The sequence below is a fragment of the Ambystoma mexicanum genome, chromosome 9 (genome assembly GCF_040938575.1).
Source record: "Ambystoma mexicanum isolate Mex_15411 chromosome 9, UKY_AmexF1_1, whole genome shotgun sequence".
NCBI classification, from domain to species: domain Eukaryota; kingdom Metazoa; phylum Chordata; class Amphibia; order Caudata; family Ambystomatidae; genus Ambystoma; species Ambystoma mexicanum.
In genome coordinates, this window is record NC_090931.1 from 671,917,167 (window position 1) to 671,937,585 (window position 20,419).

General features: G+C 47.3%; 1 protein-coding gene across 1 annotated transcript in view; it reads left to right on the forward strand.

Moving 5' to 3' along the window:
* Nucleotides 1-20,419, forward strand: part of FAM117B (family with sequence similarity 117 member B) — a 675,983-nt gene that overhangs the window by 532,639 nt on the left and 122,925 nt on the right. The window contains exons 6-7 of the mRNA XM_069615514.1: nt 2,112-2,337; nt 14,481-14,601. Coding sequence (XP_069471615.1) covers nt 2,112-2,337; nt 14,481-14,601 — 347 coding nt within the window. The remainder of the gene's footprint in view (nt 1-2,111; nt 2,338-14,480; nt 14,602-20,419) is intronic.

The following is a 20,419-nucleotide window of genomic DNA, read 5'->3' on the forward strand; positions in this document are numbered from 1 at the left end:
TGGACTACTGCGGACTACAAATCATTCAAAATAATGCGCTCAGGACAGCTCTGAGGATTCCCAAAAGGGAGCACATCTCACATGCAAAGCGTGATGCCCATTGGCTCCCGGTCAAAGAATGCATACTGTTCAAGACCCTAGCCATAACCCGCAAGTGCCTTGCACTCAGTCCCCTCCTATCTCTCAGAAAAAGTAGTTTGAACCACCTCCTCCAGACCGAAGTGATCACATCACTCCACACAGCTTAACGTCCATACCTTCAAAAGGGCCAAAGCTGGAGGCATCAGCTTCCTATTCCTAGCCCCTAAACATTGGAATGCCCGCCATACAACCCTAATGAATGAGGCCTCCCACCTATCCTTCCGCAAATCACTCAAAACTAAGCTCTTTAATTAGCTCACTCCACTACAAGAGGAGTTATCCCTGAACCGTTGAGACTGTAACCTTGCCCACAATGTCAATGTAACCATCAACTGTCTTGTGAAAGGTTTACTTTCATCGAGAACCACAGACGGGCGTTCCGGTTATTTTTCATCTAAGCCTCGCTGTAACAGTGCCACGATGCCCCAGGGCCACTTTGAGTGCTTTATAAATGTAAAAAATACAAATAAAACACGGAGTCAAGAACAAGAGTGCTTCAAAAGACACTGGACTAAAGCAGTAGAGCCGAGCAAAACTCTTTGTGCACAGAGAACAGTGCTCCCATCTCGCACACCTTTGTTGCGGGGGTTGACTGGTCTACTGTTTGAGAAATTTCCCAATTAGCGTTTTCTACCAAGAGGCCAACATGGGTTGGGAAATGTGGGCAACATCTGCAATGCATGACTTGCAACTGACTCATCCCTATAAGGTGGAGTCTGCCTTTTAGGGGGCTCCACCCTATGGGGATATCCTTCCCTCCTATCAATCTTACCTACATAATATAGCTCTGCAGCTGTGTCCCATACAAGGAGTTTTCACACCTATCTCTCCATACTCCCTCTAGCAGACTGGCATACCGGGTGACTGGAGAGATTTCCTAACATCACAGTCCTCTGAACGTGGTCTTATGTGGGTGCATGACACTCTTCATGTCATAGAACTACCTCAGCCGTTCTGGTCCCTCCTACCTATTGAGAATTATTCAAGTTTTTCTATTCAAATTTCCCAAAGGACCAAACCGTGTTTATCACTCATCCTTACGACTGCTGCTCTCCAATGCACAAACATATGCACCTTAGTCTGATGTTTCTAATCTGGAGTGCTGTTGGACAATGTTTTATACCATTCTCTTTTGCATTTGCACTCCACATTTGTCTGAGTTTTTGCATTGCATTCAGTTGAGAAGGCAAAATATTCAGCTAGGACTGAATAGGTTTTTCTCAGCCATAATTTGGCCAAATACTTAAAGCCATTGTCATTGTTCAGTATGTCGTCGTTACATACCGCTATATGCCCCATGCATTCTGATAAATATTGTCCTGTAATGAATAAAAACAGTCTTCCTCGTACAAATATGTTTGAACAAAAATTTGATGCTACGATTGTCTAGTTTTTAAATCACAAGATGCAGGTTCTGAAACCTTTTATTTGTCGAACTGAAAATACTATGCAGAATTTGCAGTGTGAAATGATTAGTAAAAGATGGCCACCGTACAGATGATTCTCAACATGAAGGAAGAAAAGAACCAAAAAATACTTTTGTGTTCAAATATCACTCTCACGTATGGTATGGTGGATATGCAATGAAAACATTTGGGCTTTCTCAGCATTGGAATTTAGTGTTATTTTTTTCAGTCATCAAATGGTCAATGTTCTTTTTACTGAAAGAGTGAGGGGAGTTGAAACAATGTCTTGCTTTTGCCTGTCTCACTGACCACACACTGGAGAGGTGAAAGTGGACCGATCAGTGGTAATTTGCAATTAACGTTGATGTTTGGGTTCTTCTCTCTACGGTCTCAAAATATAAACATGGAAGGAGGGCATGTATTTGAGGAATGAGATGTTCTTGTTTAGAATCATGTGAAAGATATGGGCATATAGAAAATCCTTGTAATTCAAAACATTAGTCTACAAAAATGCTTTATTTTTGTAAATGAAGAACTGATTGAAAACATTGATATTTTCCACAGCCACAAGATATTCCTGATGGACACCGTGCTCCTCCTCCAATGGTGCACCGCAGCAACAGCACTCGTAACATCAACACTCAGACACCTGGTGGAGGAGACAAGGGCAGTAACAACAGTAGTCGGTCTCAGTCAATTTCTCCAACCTCATTCCTCATCATCACAAATGAAGGGAGGGAGGAGAGCCCATGTTCTGCTGATGATTTTCTAACTGATTCTACAGACAAAGGTACCAAAGCAAATATTAAATGTGCTTGCACTGTGACAACGCACAATCTAATAGAATTGGTTCTGCTTTATTTGTCATTTGAAGTTTGATAAAATACAGCTTTAATTTAGCATAGGCGAAATCTAGAGCCACATGTAGGGCTTTTGTTCTGGTGTATTAGCCATCTATATGTACACACATTTGGTGTGCTGATGCTTTGCCTGAACCCCAGTGCTACTTCTTGCTGAATATGCATTTCTATGACATGCTTGTGCAGGTTGCTAACAGATTTTTTATCATGGCAGAGCTTTATTTGGGGGGCATCTTTCAGAATTATTTGTCTGACACAAGGCACCTTCGTCTCGGGTTACTGTTTTGGCTGTGTTCTGTTACTGGTGCGTTTGCTGTGCTTCATTTGTGTAGGAGAGGTGCTTAGTGTTCTAGACCCAAGTCTCAAATAAAAGTACTAGAAATCATGTTTTGATATGAAGAGGTAGGTCGCCTGGGCATTAAGAATCGTGACTTTCATGATCCTGAATGAGTGGGAAGTGGGATGCCAGGCTGAGACAAATGTGTAAAATAATGTAGTGTGCTCAAGGGCTGGCACCTTGCTCTATGTCTGTAGCTGTTGCTATAGGTGGGGACCCCTACCAAACCGCAGTCTAGTAGCCTACATGCTGATTTGGAATTGATGGTCTCCTCCAAGTCAGATGTGATGCCAATGATTGTGTGGTTGGTCCTAATGGCCAGGTAAGCTTACCCTCGGTTTCCCACTATGATGTTCTGTCTTCCGCATCAGTCCATGAGTATGGGCAGGCCTTTTAGGCAGTGCATAATGTCACCCAGCAGTGGCTAGCTCATCTACTAGAGATAAGTGACTTCATGGAGTGCAGGACGTGGCTTAGCCGATCAGATTCCACACACTGATGACCCCCTACCTGTGATGGGATTTTTTTTTTTTTTTTTATTTGATTAAGTTCTGACACGGCATACAAGAACAATATAACAGTGTCATGTATTGGAACATTGTATTAGAAAGGCATGGTAAACAACATTCATAATTACTCCCGAAGTACAGATCCATATTCCAAAATCTATTTGTCCCTCTCCCTCCCACCTCCCCCAGTACAGTGAATTGCACTTCGGATCTTCATTCACAGATTACTACATATATTCAGCTTTGTGGGCACACTCCAGATTAATGTGCAGCGGTCAAGAGAAGCTCAAGGACTCTCTCGAATACCATCCCGCATTTGACAGTCATGTTCAATGTCCTTCCCGATAGTACCCATACAGCTCCGTTTAGATCTGTCTTGATGGTTTGCTATCGAGTTCTGCACTAATTTTTGGTCTAGGGAGCTGGAACATACTTATCAGTGAAGTCTTTCCATAAGGATCCATATTGTGAGGATCTCCCATGTAAACCCGCGGTGATAATTTCCATCACACAAATGTTAGTAGCCACATTCTCCCACTCCTTCTTGCTCGGGGTCACAGCTGCCTTCGATTTAATAACTATACATGCTTGCGCGGCTAGTAGTAAGGGGCGATCAGCTCCATCTTCCTCACATACATATCCTCAATCCCAAACAATACTAGCAGAGGCTTTCGCTCCCGTTGAATCCCCTCTATATCCTTGATCCACCCAAGGACTTCATCCCAAAAGACTCTCACTATGGGGCATCCCCACCACATGTGCCAATAAGTAGCGCTATGACCACACTGATGCCAACATAGGGGACTCATCGTTTGGAACATTTTGGACAGTCTGTGGGGGTCATATTGCCACCTGTGGAGAGGTTTGGTAGCATGCAACTTATACTGGGAAGCTATCGATACCCTTGAGGTCCCCATACATATCTTAGACCATAGTTCAGGGGTAATTTCCATACTCTAATCAGTCTCCCACCTCTCTCTGAGTTTGGCTGTGGACCCCTTTCCTGCATCTATCTGAGTTCTATAGATGGCCGAAATTAAACCTTTGGTATCAGTGAATGTATCAAGGAGCCTTTCAAAGGGAGTAAGCTCCCTTTCTATCTTTTCTTTCCATGGTCCCCTCATTAGCGTACCCTTGAGTTGGAGAAAGTGGAAAACCGGCAGTTTCCCTATTCCAAGCGCACTTTCGATGTCAGTTATTGTGATAAAGCTCCCTCCCTTCCAGAGTTGACTCACCCTCTCCAAGCCTGCTTCGAACCACGTTTGGAACCTCACATGGTCTGAGATTTCTTCCCTGATTCCCGGTGCCCAGGTGTGGCTCAAGGGGGGTGGCCTTGTCGTAATGACTTGCATATCTGGACTTTTCCTTCAAATTTCCCAGATTGTGCTCATAATCGGGTGCTGCCGTATCCTACGTGTGAGTTTGTCCTTCGGGACCCAGAGCCACTCCACGAGGGTGGCGGGGGAGAAATAGAGGTTATCAAGGTAAAGCCATTGTAAGTGTGTCTGATTCCTCGGGTGTGGTATCAATATTCTGAGTTGTGCCATTCCATAATACTTCTCGAGATCCGTTAAACCCACTCTCCCCTTTTCTTTGGGCAGCGTCAGTACATCATATGCAATTGTCGGTTTTTTTTTTTCTTTGCCACAGGCTGTCAGGCTTCGCCCCTGGAAATTATGACAAGCCTGGAAACATTAGGTATACCTAGGGAAGAACCGGCGGTGCATACTAGCCTTCCACCAATATGGCCGCCGTAGGTATATCTCAGTGCCGCGCCCCTTCTGCAACGCATTGTATCCGTCCATTGACTTGCCAACGCTGCTGTGTCTCGCGCAGTTTCTCCTTCTCCCATAGCTTTGTTGCTCTGTGTTTATCTACCTGAATTTCCACTTGGCTTCCGTTTCGGTATCGACTTGGTCTTCAGTCGGTACACCTTTCCTCTGTGCCTACTTCTATTCAAAGGTCTCTCGTTATTTACTTTATTCAACTCAGTTTCCTTGGCGGACTATTACCGCTACTTTCTACTATCCTCTCTCACCCTTCTGTCTCTACTGACTTCCGCACGCTAGCACCTCACCCTCTCTCTGCCTTTTGCTTGGGTATCCTGCCGCTCTGCTACCTATGGACTCTCCGCCTTTCCTAATTGGATTACACTGTCCTTTTCTCAGCTAACTATTACTGCTGCTTTCTGCTTGCCTTCCTTTCCCTTTTCTGTCCCTCTAGAATTCCACGCACTAGCACCTGTCTCTCTGCCTTTATTATCGCTTTCTTGCCGCTCTGCTTACTTAAAGAACTCAAATCATTCCTTACCTGATTACACGTACCTGTTCTCAGTGGTCTTCCACTGTGTTCTGCTTACTCTCGCTCTCCTTTCTGTACCTTTAGCTTTCCGCGCTCTCGCATTTCACCCTGTTTCTATCTAGAGTGCTGCAAGTCCTGCTTCTTTACCCACGGCGTGGGCAGCCTGGTCCTCTGACAGTTACGTTCAAGCTCGCCTATTTGGAAGGACAGGCTGTGCATCGGTCCTATTCTCTTCTGCCATTCCGCTGATTGTGATACTCTGAAGCAGTACCTGGTGGCGGCGGATTCCTGCCTGGGGTCACTGGGAAGCATCCACTTATCTGACTCAGGGCTACAACTCCCAATATTCAGTGGGCTTCTCACCCCACTTCCTATTGCCTTCTGTGGAAGCCGTTGCCCTCTTACCACACAAGAACTTTATCATCCATAACGATTCCAGAACTTTACGCGAGTCCTACTACCAGGGTTTTTTGTTGCCAACAGGCTTTTTCCCTGGTCTGGGATTTGGCTCCTCGGAGTCCTCCGAGGACAGGTATCAGTTTCTGGCCTCTGAGGGAGCCAGACCTTAATTGCACGACAAAAAGGACAGGAGATGTAAGGACAGGAAGGATTCCGACACCAGAAACCGCGCCAGAAAAGGACTTTCGAACGCAAGGACAGTACATCTGAAGACCCAGGTGAGGAGAAGGTTCGGGAGGGTAGGCAACTGTCTGACACAGGAATTGTAAAACAGCTTTTTTCACTTCCCTGAAAAATGATTTTGGCATCTTGATCGGGAGCATCTGAAAAGGGTATAGGACTCGGAGACACACCATCTTAATTGCATTCACCCTCCCCATCCAAGAGACTGTAAGATTCTGCCATTTATTTAGATCATTCTGGAATTTCTCAAGCAGTTGGGGGAAATTGGCTTCATAAAGGGCATCTAGGTGTCTTACCAGGTTAATCCCCCAAGTAACGCAAAGTGGAACCCCCAATGGTGAGTCCCAAGTCGGCATACCTCTCCCTGTCACTCTGTGGTTTCATGTAGGGGGAACAGGATGGACTTGCTCTTATTAATTTTAAATCCAGAGAGATATCCATAGCGTTCTATCAGTTGGATCACCCTGGGGATAGATGTTAGCAGGTTTGTGATATGTAGCAGTAAGTCATCGGCATACAGCGCTGTCTTAAATTCGTTCCCCTGCACTAAGAGCCCTTCAACCAACTGATCGGCTCTGTTTTCCTGTGCTAGTGGTTCAAGCAACAAGGCAAACAATATGGCCGACAGAGGACAACCCTGTCTAGTCCCCCTACCCAGAGTGAACCATCTTGAATAGTAGAGTTGACCGACAGAGGCTTTGGGGAAAGTGTAGATCGCTTTAACTCCTCTCCTAAAGACAGCTTCCAGGAATCCCCACTCGACCCTGTTGAATGCCTTTTCTGCATCATCTCCTACCATTGCCTTGGATTCATGTATCAGGTGCAAGGTCTTGCGCATGGTATCGGACCCTTGCCTTCCCAAGATAAATCCTACCTGGTCCGGGTGTATGAGCCGAGGCATATATGTCTCTAACCACGCTGCCAAAATTCTCGCGTAGACCTTAGCATCTATATTGAGCAAGGATATTGGGCGGTACGATCTGCAGTGTTTGGGGTCCCTTCCTTCGGAATAACCGAGATCAGGGACTCTGAAAAGGAGTTGGGTGGTACACCTGTCTCCAAGATATCATTAAACTGCACTAACAAGGGGAGGAGGGGGGAGAGGAAGGTCTTATAAAAGCCGACAGTGTAGCTGTCATTTCCGGGTGCTTTTCCCAGTGGTAACCTTTTCACTGTAGCCTCAACTTCCTCCGCCGTGATTGGGGCGTCCGTCTCTACGCCTGTTAATCCCGGCATCTCTATTTCAGCCAAGTATTTATCTATAGCTAGCTTATTTTGTTTCCTTTCGGATTCATGTGTCTATGGATGCCACCCATCTTTCTTCCCTTTGCCCACGTAGCCTGGCTGCTATTAAAGCGTCTGCCATTATGCCCTCTCACATAATGTTTTTGTTTGACTAGTTGAAGTTTCCTAATAACGCCTCCTCAAGAAGGCGAAGTTGGTCTCTTTTCTGCCGGGCCAAAGCAATCTTCGCCACCCTTCCCTCGGTGGCAGTCCGGACCGCCCAATCGAAGTGTTATTTCCGCCCTCAGTTTGTTTTCTGTCAGTGTCCTCTCCCTTTTCTTATTGGCACCCTCACTAATCAATATCCCCCTCCTGTTTATCCTTACTAGTGTCTGCCCAGAGATTGAAATCGCCTCCCATTATCACATGACCTTAGGCCTCGAGCATTATTTTCGATATTGTACGCAGTACGAACTCAACCTGTCTCACATTTGGAGCATAGAGCATCGCCAACGTGATCTTTAGAACCCTCATGGTACCCACCAGCATTAGGGCTCTTCTTTCAACATCCCTCCACTCCTTTGAAATCTTGAATTCCATTCCTTTCTTAACCAAAATCCCCACACCCGCTTTCTTCAGTGGACGGGACCCCCCAATATTCCAACCCCAGCCTGGGCTGTATCACCCTACGTTCTTCACTTCGGGCATACTTGGTCTCCTGCAGGAAGAGCACGTCTATCCCAGACCTTCTGAATTCCTTCTGCACCATAGACCTTTTCATAGGGGAGTTTAGCCCCTTGACATTAAGAGTGCAGGTTCTCGTGAGAGCACCCCCTGACACGTTACAGCCTGCAGCCATCATCTATCCGGAGTTTGTCGCGTTATGCATGCAACCACAGCAAAACTGAATTTCTTCCAAGACCATAAAGATCGTACCTCTCCTGTTTGCACAACACTGTATCCCTACTCCCCTAAACCCACCCACCCCTCCCTGAACCCGGAACGGCGTCCGAGCCAGCCGTCCCCCATTCCCAGTTGGTGGCATCCGACCAAGATCAGTTGGAAACACTAATCCGGCATCGGACCACCAGTGGAGACAGTTGCCTCATGGCGCCCTCTCTCAAAACCTTCTCAAACGTTTGAGCCCCCATTCCACCCCCCCCTATCCCAAATCAAAATATAAGTTCTTTAAGAAAATCTGAAAACTCCTCTCTCACTAAGGTCACCCGCGGGGATGCACCCATCCTTCAACAGCAAGGAGCATCCGAGCAGATAAGGGTCTATTCCGTGCTCGGGTCGGGCGGGATACAGGTCACAAGTGATCTATCGGGCCTTCCATGGTCGCGCCGCACACTCCTAGTATCACCGTCATGGGGATGTGTCCACTTCACGGCAGTACTGACGGGGGAAGGGGGGGCGAAGTCTCGTCTTCGCAGAACCCCCTGCCAGGTTTTGTTCCCTGAGGGTCAAGACCACAAGCGTCGTGGGCGGCCTGAAAGTGGCAGCAAGCTTTAGATGATTCATTTAGGCATTTGATAGATTAATTTATCCTCTTCAGGTGTGACATTGCCTCGTCTAAATTTTCTCGATCCCTTGACCCTTCTCCTCCTAGGTCCTTGAAGCTGCCATTGTCTACCACTTTGTCCTGCTTCATCTTGGTCTCTACCTTCGTCACACGTCTCCAAAAGTTCTGAAATACACATGCAGATCTTTTTCGGATCTCGGCCGCACTTTCTTCCTGTCATGGTCGAAAGAGGGAACCCCACCTGTATTGAGTCCCACAGTCCTTGAGCCAGTTCGTGAGGGGACTGCACATACACCTCAAGGCCAGGGTCAGGGATGATGGGTCTTGAAAGATGGTAATTCGTGCTCCACTGAAGATAATTGATCCACTGGCCTTGGCCTTTTCCAGAATTCTGGCCTTATCTTGGTACCTATAGAATCAAGCAAGAACCGACCTTGGTCCACCTGTTGGGACACCAGCCCTGTGAATCCTCTGTTTTTGGTTTGTATATTTCCTCGTCTGCAACCAATAGCTTGATTATGTCATGAATAGTTTTCCTAAGGTCCCTCTCTGTTTCGCCTTGATCTTCCGGAATGCACAAGAAGCGCAGATTATTTGGCCTCTCGCGATTTTCCAAATAGTCCATTTTGATGCAAAACTCTTCCTCCCTCTGCTCTATTTCAGCTATTCGAAGGTCCATTTGAGTTCCAAGGGTGTCTATTGAGGCTTGGTTTGTCTCAACACCTTTAAGTCTCTCCTCGTTCTTATCCATCCGCTGTGTGATTTGTTTATTTTTCCGATTTTTCCACCTATGTTGGCCCCCATGTTCTTTATTTCGCTCAAGAGAGAAGCAATGTCTCCTTTGGTGCCTGCTGATTCCGCCCCAGAGGTCTCCATGATCCGGGTATTGGTGCTCTCCACAAGAGGCGGGGTCGGAGAGTAGGCACATTTGGCTAGTTTGAGTTTAGTGTCCATGTACCCAGGGGTGGCTTTTCTCCCCACCTTCCTAGGTAGACAGCTGAGCTGTGGGGGGATGGGGAGAGTGAGTTCCACTACGGCTTGTCTGTCGAGGGAGGGCAAACGCCCTGTTTCTGGGGATCCCAACTCTTCAGGAGGGGAGAGGGTCCGTCCTCTCCACATGTGGATGGCCGATGTGAACGCAGTGGGGTCTTGGATATGATCAGTGTCGGCAGGTGCAAGTGCCTGCCAGATGCTGGTATCTTGCAGTGTCTGCGGTGGGCCACTTGATCTGCGTTTGTCAAGGGTCACTCCGTGGCAATTTCCACGCTGAGAGAGGATGATCCCCCCCCCCCCCCCCCCCCAGGGGTCCGATTTTCTAATTGGTATGCTTTGTCGGCTTCTCTTTGCCCATCCTGACTAAAATAGGGGACCTTTTGCTTTCCATTTGTTATATTTTGAAAGTTCAGAAGGCCTGAGTCGGGTCGTTCCAGAATAATTACAGGAGCATATTTCAATATAGTACAGCAGTGGGGGGTATTTTGGAATATCAACCATCAATGTCCTGCGCTAGATAAGCAGAGGTGGCAGCTGAACAGTGGAGTGACGAAGTGATAGACCCCCTACTCCGGTAAGTATAAGTAAGTATATAGGGCTCAGGAGGAACCCTGCTCCACTTTAGATCAAGCGCCATACAATAAAGAAAGTACAAGAGATTGTCAGATTTTCATGAAGTATATTTTAAAAGACAGTTGCCCTATGACACGTGTTTCGGCGAATCACTCGCCTTTTTCAATCAGGGCTAATTGGTGAGAGATAAAGTTCACTTATTCAAGTAGGTTGGTAAATTTGGTAAATTTCATGGGATCAATCCCTCCTCACAAGAGGTGGTCTCCTTCACAAGCGTCGGCGTCTGGAAGCGATATATTTCAATATGCATTGTTCTATCATCACAACATTTGTTTTATCCGGTTCGTTCCGTTTCTCACTGCTCGGACCTGAAATGTAAACTTCATTCAATGCAATTTAGGCATTTCCATGTTCGAGGATTCAGCACTCCTTATGAGGTCTTTTCCCTGGGGGGTCCACTTCATTTGATTCAATTGACCCGAGGCCAGGTAGTCAGTGTGACGGGTCCTGATGTGGGCCAGGAGAGGGTCTAGGTTTGTTGTCTCTGGCCTCCTTTCTTTGCCAGGTGTTCAGATGCCCTTCAGGATAGACCCAGAAGCAGGGGATGGGTCAAGTTGCATGTGACAAACTCATGGAGTGGCCCCTGGTTGATTCCACCTTTGCTGAGTCACATGCCTCTGCAGCCTAAATGATCATCAATGGGCGGCTGAGTATCCAACGGGCAGTGGTCCCTGGGACCTAACTCGATTCGTTGCCAGCCTTTCACAGGTGTTTGAGGAGTGTCTTCTGTGCTGGAGGAGGCACACGCCCTGATGCCGGGGGCCCAACTCTCTGTATCAGCAATCGGCACAGGTGACCTCAGAATGGTTGCAGGAGTGTTGTGTAGTTTGAGGTGTCTGTGCGGACCAGAGACCAAATGACAGTGTGCAGGTCCCTCTTGTTTCGCTTTACACAACCCTACCCGGTTAGCAGTGGCGGGTTACTATCATGCTTCTCTCCAAAGTAACTGCTCACTGCATGTCCCAACCTGCTGGGCAGCGAAGGGGCCCTTCTTTGTTACATGGGGTGGGGTTTTATGACTCCATGAGGCGTAAGGGTCTTTGGGACCAGACCTCCGTTGTAGTGTTCTCCCTTATCGTCTGCGCTCAGTAGGGTCCAAGTATGAAGGCCCCTCTCCCCCCTTCACGTGGCCTGTTTCAATGTAGTATCCCTCAAGGGCACCACTCCCATCGCTCGTTAGCGGGAGCTGGATGGGAGCACATAGGAGGGAGTGTGGTGAAGGGTTTAAAGGTCCTCATAGGCAGCAACAACGCGTCTCGCCCAGCCGTGTTACTCTTCACCTGCATGTGAGTCCGTAATATCACGGGGCTCAGCAGGGGAAGAGATCCGTGATTCAGACAATCTCTGACTCACCTGTGCGTTCGCGGTGCAACGCAGTCCTGGTGTCGCAAGGTTTCGGACGGTGGGCAAGATCACCAGCAATTGGGGGCAGGGGGGTGTTAGCAGCACCCTTCCCGAAGTCCCTCCGGCCCGCAGGAGTGTGGTCGAGATCGCTCACTGCTCTCCTTCCTGCTGGATGGGGGCCGGCGTTGTGGGACCTCCGCGGGGTGCCTCCATGGTTAACAATCCTGCTCTACGTTTACTTCGATGGGGCCCAATGCCTTTGCCGTCTCTGGATGTTATAGCTGTGCCGCAATGCGCTTCATGTTCCCTGGAGTCAGATCCAGTTTCACTTTCTCCATAGGCGGCCTCTTCCAGCCGGAGCGGGGGAGTCACCTTTCACCATCGAGTTGCTGGGTGAAATCTTCACCAATTAGGATTGGACTTTCGCCCTCCTGGAGGGGGGCACCTTTCGCCCTCCTGGAGGGGGGTACCTTCCCCCCTCATTGCCAAGTTTTCGCAGGAGTTGTGGGGGGCCTACAAGCGGGGGCTCAGGTCGCTTGAGGGGCCCGTAGGCTCTGGAGCTCACACGGTAGATCAGCTCATCTGTGCGCCCCATGGTGGCCAGGGATTTTCGTATTTAAGGCCATTGAGAGGTGTACCCACTGACTCTTAGGTCAGTTACTTCACCTGCACCTCCTCCACTGTCCCCGGTCATTAAGGTGGCACCAAACCTATTGTTTCCCCTGCCAGACAGTTATTGTCCCATTTCGTTATTGGATTGTTCTTTAAAAGAAACCTTCTGAAGTTCTGTGAGCTAGACTAATCATTTTGATTCCATCAAGGATATTGGTCACATTGCATGAGAATAGCTCTGCAGTAGTAAATTATAGCTCTGCTTGTATGGTAAATTAATAGTTTCCAATCACTTCTGAAGTCGTACAAGGTTGTGTTTTTGCCAATTGTTTATTTGATTTATGGAACATGGAAGTGAATGTACTAATAGATGAAATCGGAATGGCTAGTTCCGTATATACAAATGAGTGGCATCCAATCCCAATTCCCTGCAACAATTGATTTGTATTTGACTATATATTTACTTCCCTGGCACTTCTGCCCTTCCCTCTTCCCCGCACTTAAGATCGATATTTTGTCCTCCCTTTGTTCCCCCTCCTTGCCTTCTCGCACCTAGAAACACTTTTGTACAGGCACGTTATAAATGCTACATCATATATCGTATACTTGGGCTCAATTAATACCATGTCAGCAACCATGATATTTAGTACTAAGTCCTATTTCTTCATGCTATTTTGTTACAGAAAATGCTCTTTGATGCCGATGGTGTCTAAATTTGATTATTTGGATGCGAGAATTGATCCAGGCTTATCAAATGTTGAACATATGACCAAAGCGCGCTGCTGATTGAGTCAATGAATTGTAGGCGTTTTCCCATTTTACTCAGATTTCAAATGTCAACTAGTCAATTAGGTGCTCCAAGTCTGTAGGCAAAGGTTAAAAGTGTAGCTTTATATGGAGCTGGAATATGGGGTTTTAACAAACTGTGATCGATTTTATAAAGTATACAAAATGGTTTCTGTAGAAAACTATTGGTGCTCCCTCAGTCTCTCCTATTTCTTCCTGGCACCGTGAGTTGAGGACTTGGTTTGTTTATCAATTAGATTTGTGCTGAACATGTTAAATTGTTTTTAAAAGCTGTTAGTTCTTATGCTAATTGCACAGCACAAAATGATCTGTGCCTTCTACTGAAGCATTTAATATACCTTGGCTCCCTTTGTGTAAAGAAAGAGATAAGACAGATGGTGATTTAGTCAGTTTCTTGAGCCGAAGCCTTGGGTGATTTGACAGATGGGGGTATAAAATAATCAATTTGCCTTTATCACCATATTCTTTGACAAATTAGTGTCATGACTTCATAGCTAGCCCATGCCTTCAACTTCATCTGAGACGCATTACATTAAAGACTATTTTTATACCATCAGAATTCATCTTAATTGTTTATGGCTTAACTCTTTTATAGCTGGTTAGACTTCAAAGAACATAACTTTTTAACCTTTTGTCTATTCTGCCAGCACAGTGTGCATTTTCTTGTTTTGCTTCCTAAATCTAAAATATTGAGGAGACCTTTATTATAATTCTTGAAAGTTTGACGTTTAGTCAATGTTGTCCAGCCTGGCTATTTCTGTATCTCTAGGACAATGACTGTAAGAAATAAGTTTGTCTGTTGGATCAGATATATTAGTTTAGATGCATCTGTTAAGGTATTTTTAATAACTTTGTAGTGAAGGTTTCTGCTTGTGCAGATTTTTCTGTATAGTTTCTAATGTAAATATGTGCTGTACTTAAAATGCTAGCTGATTTGTTTATATCAATGAGTTACTGTTTTATGAAATTCTATAAAACTGTAATGCTTTTATTTCCAATACTGCCAAAATAAAGCTTTGAGGATGATAATGCCCTCATAAATGCATACAAGTTTTCAGTATAAAGACCAAGCAAGACCCATAGGTCTTGTAATATCCTAATTGTTCTGTTAGTTTGCATACTTACCACACACTTCTCTTCCTACAGAGAATGGGAACAATTCTCCTCTACCCAAATATGCCACCTCACCAAAACCCAACAACAGTTACATGTTCAAACGCGAACCTCCTGAGGGATGTGAGAAGGTTAAAGTCTTTGAGGAAAGCTCGTAAGTATTACTTCCATTTTGTCAAACTAGAACTAAAACCTGAAAGTCTGAATGTTGGCTTTGTTGCAGTCTGGTAATTTCAAATTACCAAAGTATTTTCTTGGTTGCTGTATCCTTTTGTTCCGAGTTTGTGTTTGAACCAAAAATGTTAATGAAGAACCTTGTGGATCAAAGTAGCCAAATATGTATGTTCCGAAGAACTGTGCATTCTGTTTTCTGACACACAGATGTCTGAGGAGGTCAAAACATTTTCTTCTAGATACGGTTGTGGATTACCCCACGTACAGTACAGAAATGCACTGGTGGCAGAGACCAATGTGCATAATGTAAAGAGGGCTACATGGTTTGACTTCCTTCAATTTAGTCTTTCTTCCATTGGATGTATACATTTCTGAAAACCTCCTGAAGGAAGTCTGCTCTGGGTCTAAATAAATGTGAAAAGCAAAGACCATCGGGCCACTGTTCTGTTAGAGGTGAATGCAACCAGGAGTTGAGGCAATCGCATAATTTGAGCCAAATGCACTTAACAGGTTTGAGAGCTGCTTGGCTATGATTTTACCACTTTACATGAGGACAATGTGTAGTACAATGCGGATTGGCCGACTTCTCTTTTTGATGCACACGAGCAAGTGGTAAGCAAAGAAATTCTTCTGTCCGCTGACTTTGAGGCCAAGACCTGACTCGGACCACTTTTTGTGTAGTGGTGTAACATCTGTGAGGGATACCATGGGTTACTATGGCAACAGTCGAAACCAAGTGGCTTTCGCTGTGTCCTAGTACTTCAGCATGGCCTAGAAGGAATGCGTTTCATGCTTCTGGTGGATTCTTAGCAGTATGAGAATCGAATTTTTGCTTTGGCTCACAAGTACAACCTACTGCTGCAAACTGGTTTGCAGTAGAGTTTGAGGTGGCATGGAAATAGCATATCAAGGATATACCTCCCTTTGGTGTGCCTTTGAATTTAACACCTATATGCCATCCCTGTCCAGAGGTGGCTTTTGGGCTTCATACTATGCCATCCCTGTCCAGAGGTGGCTTTTGGGCTTCATACTATAAATGGGAGGAGAAGCTGGTTTAGGTTAGTGAGGAGAGAGGGGAAAATGCAAGCTAGCTTTTCTGTTGTGCTAATGCATGCAGACCTGTAGTACCCACAGTGCTGTGAGTCTGTTTTTAGGTGTCCTGTGCTGAAAGTGGGTTCATATCTTTTGCAGTGGAGAGTGTGCAGTGACTGGTCCTTTGAGAGTGAGGGAAAAATATGGAGCATGCTGCAGTAGACCGCCGGTGGGAGTAGTTCCCGAGAGGAGTAGGGATTCCAGAGACGGCAGAGTTCTGATGGGGCTCCTAGGAACAACTCTTGTGCGCTACAAAGGCCAAGGCCTGATATCTAGGAGCCATTAATAGCATTGAGCATTGGAGAGGAAAACACAGTAGGAGACTATGCGTATGGGCACCAGAGGGAAAAGTCACAATGGGACTCCAGTGCGAGAGACAGGAGCAAAGGTATAGTGGTACACCTGGAAGCAAAATCCAGCAGGGGGATATCTGTGTGGGGCACCTGGGAGCAGTTTAGTGTATGGTAGAAAGTGCAGTGCTGAGAATTAAACTTTTTATGGATCGTGTCCTCCCACGTATTCCTCATCTTTAAGATATTTGTATCCTGCTTTGCGGCTTCAGAAAAAAAAAATTGTCTGGAGAGGGCACCATGCATCGACTCGTGGCCCTCGACGGCTTCCATCCCGCTCTACTGGTGTCGACGGAACGGCCGAGAAGTATCACACGTGGAGCCCGTTACCTCTTTTCTGATTTTCCACATATCTTTCAAAAACATTTTTGTTATTGGTTCATAACCTTTCACATACAGATGTTAACATTTAATATATAAAAAATGACCATAATTGAATAATTTACTTTTCATCACGATTTAAAACAAGACAAAATGAAACACTTTCTTTGCACCAATAAATAGGTTTTAAAAAAAAATGTCCCCCAATTTCACTTCAGTTAGTTTTAAAACTGTAGCCACTTAAACAATCCACACAGCAATCTTCTAGTTTCAATAATTTCAAAAAGCCACCACCACGATCACATCCGAAGTTGTCACCACATAAACTTCTCCTCCCGAGGGGGGGGGGGGGGGGATTGGCCCCCAGGGGGCACAGATGTGCTAGCTTCTCTGTGCTGCTCTGTCGGTCTGGAATATTAAGGGGTTTGAGCCCCGTATATGCCCCAACCCGGACAAACTGAGGACCCCATTTGGTTCCACAACACCTGTAGCACACTTGTGTGTGGTTTCACACCAGCAACCCCCGTAATGCCAAAGTTATACCAGACAGCCTGCCAACCCGGAGATGCCAGCTTCTCAGAGCCGTTCCCCAGCTCAATTTGGAAACCATGAAGGACCGCAGCGGGCCGAGAAAGGCGGCGAGTGTCCAGCCCTCACCCCCTCCTGACGAGGCCCTTTGGAGGTCCCCTGGTCTCGGCCCTTGGGAGCCCATATGCCTGAAGACACCCACCCTGCCTGAGATCCTTGAGCGGTGGACTGGGTGGGGGGTGGGGGTTAAGACACCTGGGGGAGTGGCCTACGGGGTGCACTCTGCACAACGCCGGAGGGCTGCGGAAGGGAACCCAGGACCCCCAGCCATAAGTAAGATGAACGCTTTGGGACCCTCCCCCACCCAGGTCAAGGAAAGGACAGTCTGGAACTGACCCGCAATGAGGGTGGCCTGTGGAGACGTCCTGGGAGAACCCGCCTGCCACAGACAAGCCCACCAACTCTGGCAAGTCACCAGAACTGGGCCTGGACAGGGCATAGATTTCCACTGAGTTGGGACCACACACCGTGGCCCCCTACAGGCGGAAGAGAGGACGTGATCCCACCGTGGGGAGAAGGAGGGAGCAACACTGTGGACCACAGAAGGAAGCGGGCCTGGGGGAAAAGAAATGCAAGCAGTACTTGACCACTGAGACTGAGAGGAAGCAAGGATTGGGCTGTCCATCTCCATCCCTTTACTTGCAGCTGACCCTGGGAAAAGACCCCCATCACCCCACCAGAAGCCTCCAACAGTGGCGACCAGCCAGTGAGCACACCCTGAGGCAACGGGTGGGTGAAGTAGTCCAAGGGTACGACAGCCAAGACACAGTAGCAAGCCCACCCGTCGCACAAACCTACAACGCCATGTCAGGCCGCAATAAACCTCTATCAGCCCATGTGGACCCAAACACCGCCACCACCAGAACCCCTCCCCCCTAGGGATTGCCTCCCACTAAACATCTGGCCGTCCTGGATGAGCTGGTGGGAGGCACTATAGGAATTTCGCTATCGGGTCGGCCCGGCACAACCAGTAGACACGACCACCCAGGAGATGGCGGACTAGGCAGACAACACTGTCTACGAAAGACATTGTAGCGTTGATGCAAAAAATTGGGGAAATGCGGGCCGATATAGGGCATCCACTGGATAAGATGGACCAGCGAGTGGACAAACATAGACCAGAGAGTGGACAAGATGGAATCCAAGGTTTGCAATTAATCCTCAGTGGATATACTGGAAGCACAGATTGACACCAGACTGTCAGCCCTTGAGAGGAGGGATGAGGAGACAGCCCTCAAAACAGACAAATTCGAGAACAGGGAGCAGAGGAACAACCTCAGGTTTTTCAGTCTTCCAGAGGTGGAGGGAGACGCACAGACATCTGCCGAGCCATCAAAGAAATAGTGTGATTGCTATTCGGTGATGCAGCAATGAATGAACCCCTCCATAGACAGAGCACACAGGGCCGGTGGTAGAACTGGAGTACCGCGCTCTCTCCTTGTTCGGTTCCATTACTACACAGAAAGTGAAGATTTTAGAGGAAGCAGGACTTCCTCCATCACATACAAGAATGCAATGATCTCAATCTTCCAGGACCTCTCCTCATTCACCCTGGCCAGAAAGCCGATGTGTGCCCTGGTGACACAATGGCTAAGAGAGAAGGGGGGGGGGGTTGTGTATACCGGTTGTGTCAAAATTAAGGGGGAGCTGCAGAGGGGGAGGATATCTCCCTGCTTTGTGGTTGCCCGGGTGTGTAGACTGAGGGGAATGATCCTTCTGCCAAAGGGGGAAGATGATTTGCGTGAAGGGGGTGAGGAGGTTGATAACTTGCCAAAGTGACAGTGGTGTGGGGGGCTCAACATATGGAGCACTTCTGAGGATTGGCCCTTGGTGACCGGGCGACGTGGTGGTTCGTGCAGGTACCGGAAACTGGTAAGGAAACTGACTAGAAGTCAGGGGAGGTGGTGGGGGGGAACCAACGGGGGGAGTTGTGGAAGGGAGTTAGAGGAGAAGGGGGGGGGGTGGTGGGTGGGGCCTGGGCTCTAGCTGGAAATGGGGGAGGAGGGGTAGGGTGGGAGGATATTGGGAATGGGAGATAGGGTTGAGTTAGGTGGTCCAGAGGTGTTTGGGTTTGTAGTTTTGGTGGTTTTATGCTTTTGGCTAAGTTCATATTCTGGTCCGCAAGCAGTAGTGGACATACCAAGGATCGAGGGTGGAAGTCTCAACGTGTATACAAATGGATTTGGTTTCCTAAGTCCTAAGGGCTAGCGCATTGCCAGCCCTATTGGTGGGCTCTCTAAACGCTAGAGGAGTCAACTCTCCGACGAAAAGATAGCTCCTGGACAAAAAGATAGGTCCTGGTCCAAGAATTCTCCCGAGCTAAGATTGACCTGCTCTTGCTCCAGGAAACGCATTGGGTGAGGGGAAGCAACCAGTACTCGGCTGGGGTAGGATAGGGGAAGTCCACTGGGCCTTGTTCACATCAAAAAAGAAAGGGTGGCCATTATCATGTCAAACAGTCTGGGTTTCGAGATGGAAGCTACCCTGAGGGATCCAGAAGGCCACTCTGTTTGTTAAAGGAGGTATTAGGTGGAACCCATTGACAGAGTGTTCTACTGCCCAAACAAAGGCAAATAACCTTTTGGGAAAAAGTTAGGGACAAGCTGCAAATCTTTGTAGGGGGAGACTTTAATATGGTTTTGGACCCGTCTAAAGACAGGAAAAGAAACGGCACACAGAGACAACCTCAGCTAGACGAGTTTACCACTTGGAACTTCCATAAAGTTAACTGGGATTTGGGGTTGGTGGACTCTCTGCCACCCCCACCCCAACCCCTGCTTCAGGGGACCTCCTCACACCCCTTCACATTCTACTTACAGTCCCACAAATCCTTCTCAAGCATAGACTACATCTTGGTAGACGGCTCCCATGTTTAGTCATGTTGGGTACTCCCGGGTGGACCCAGTACCATGGTCAGATCACGACCTAGTGTGCATAACGATTAGAGACGGCTGGGGGCATCCACGTCCAAGAAGGTGGAAATGTAACAATTCTCTTCTGAAAGATGGGGAGATTGCCTGTGCATTGCTCGCAGACAGAGTATTTCAGGCAAAAAAATTATGGGCGGGTGTGATAGAGAACCTGTAGCAGCAGACAGGTTATCGGGAAATGATAAAGAACAAAACGGTACAAAGGGGCAGACCTCACACATCACAGCAGGCGGAATGATTGCTACAGTAACGACACGGACTACAACTCCCAGAATGCCTCAACATATGCATTCTTTAAATAAAAGCCAACAACGGGGAAAAGAAAATAGGGAAAGAAGGCGAGAATCCACATTTCCTTATATGAATAGACTCTCCCAATTAAGGGTGAAAACTAACGCTGATTCCGCGTGTATGAAGCAGGAAGGAGGGGAATTAGCATCGGCTGTACTGCGCCCAGACGCAGCACCTGTGATTAATTGCTGGGGAGGAGGAGGAGGGGCACACGGGTTCAAAGCTG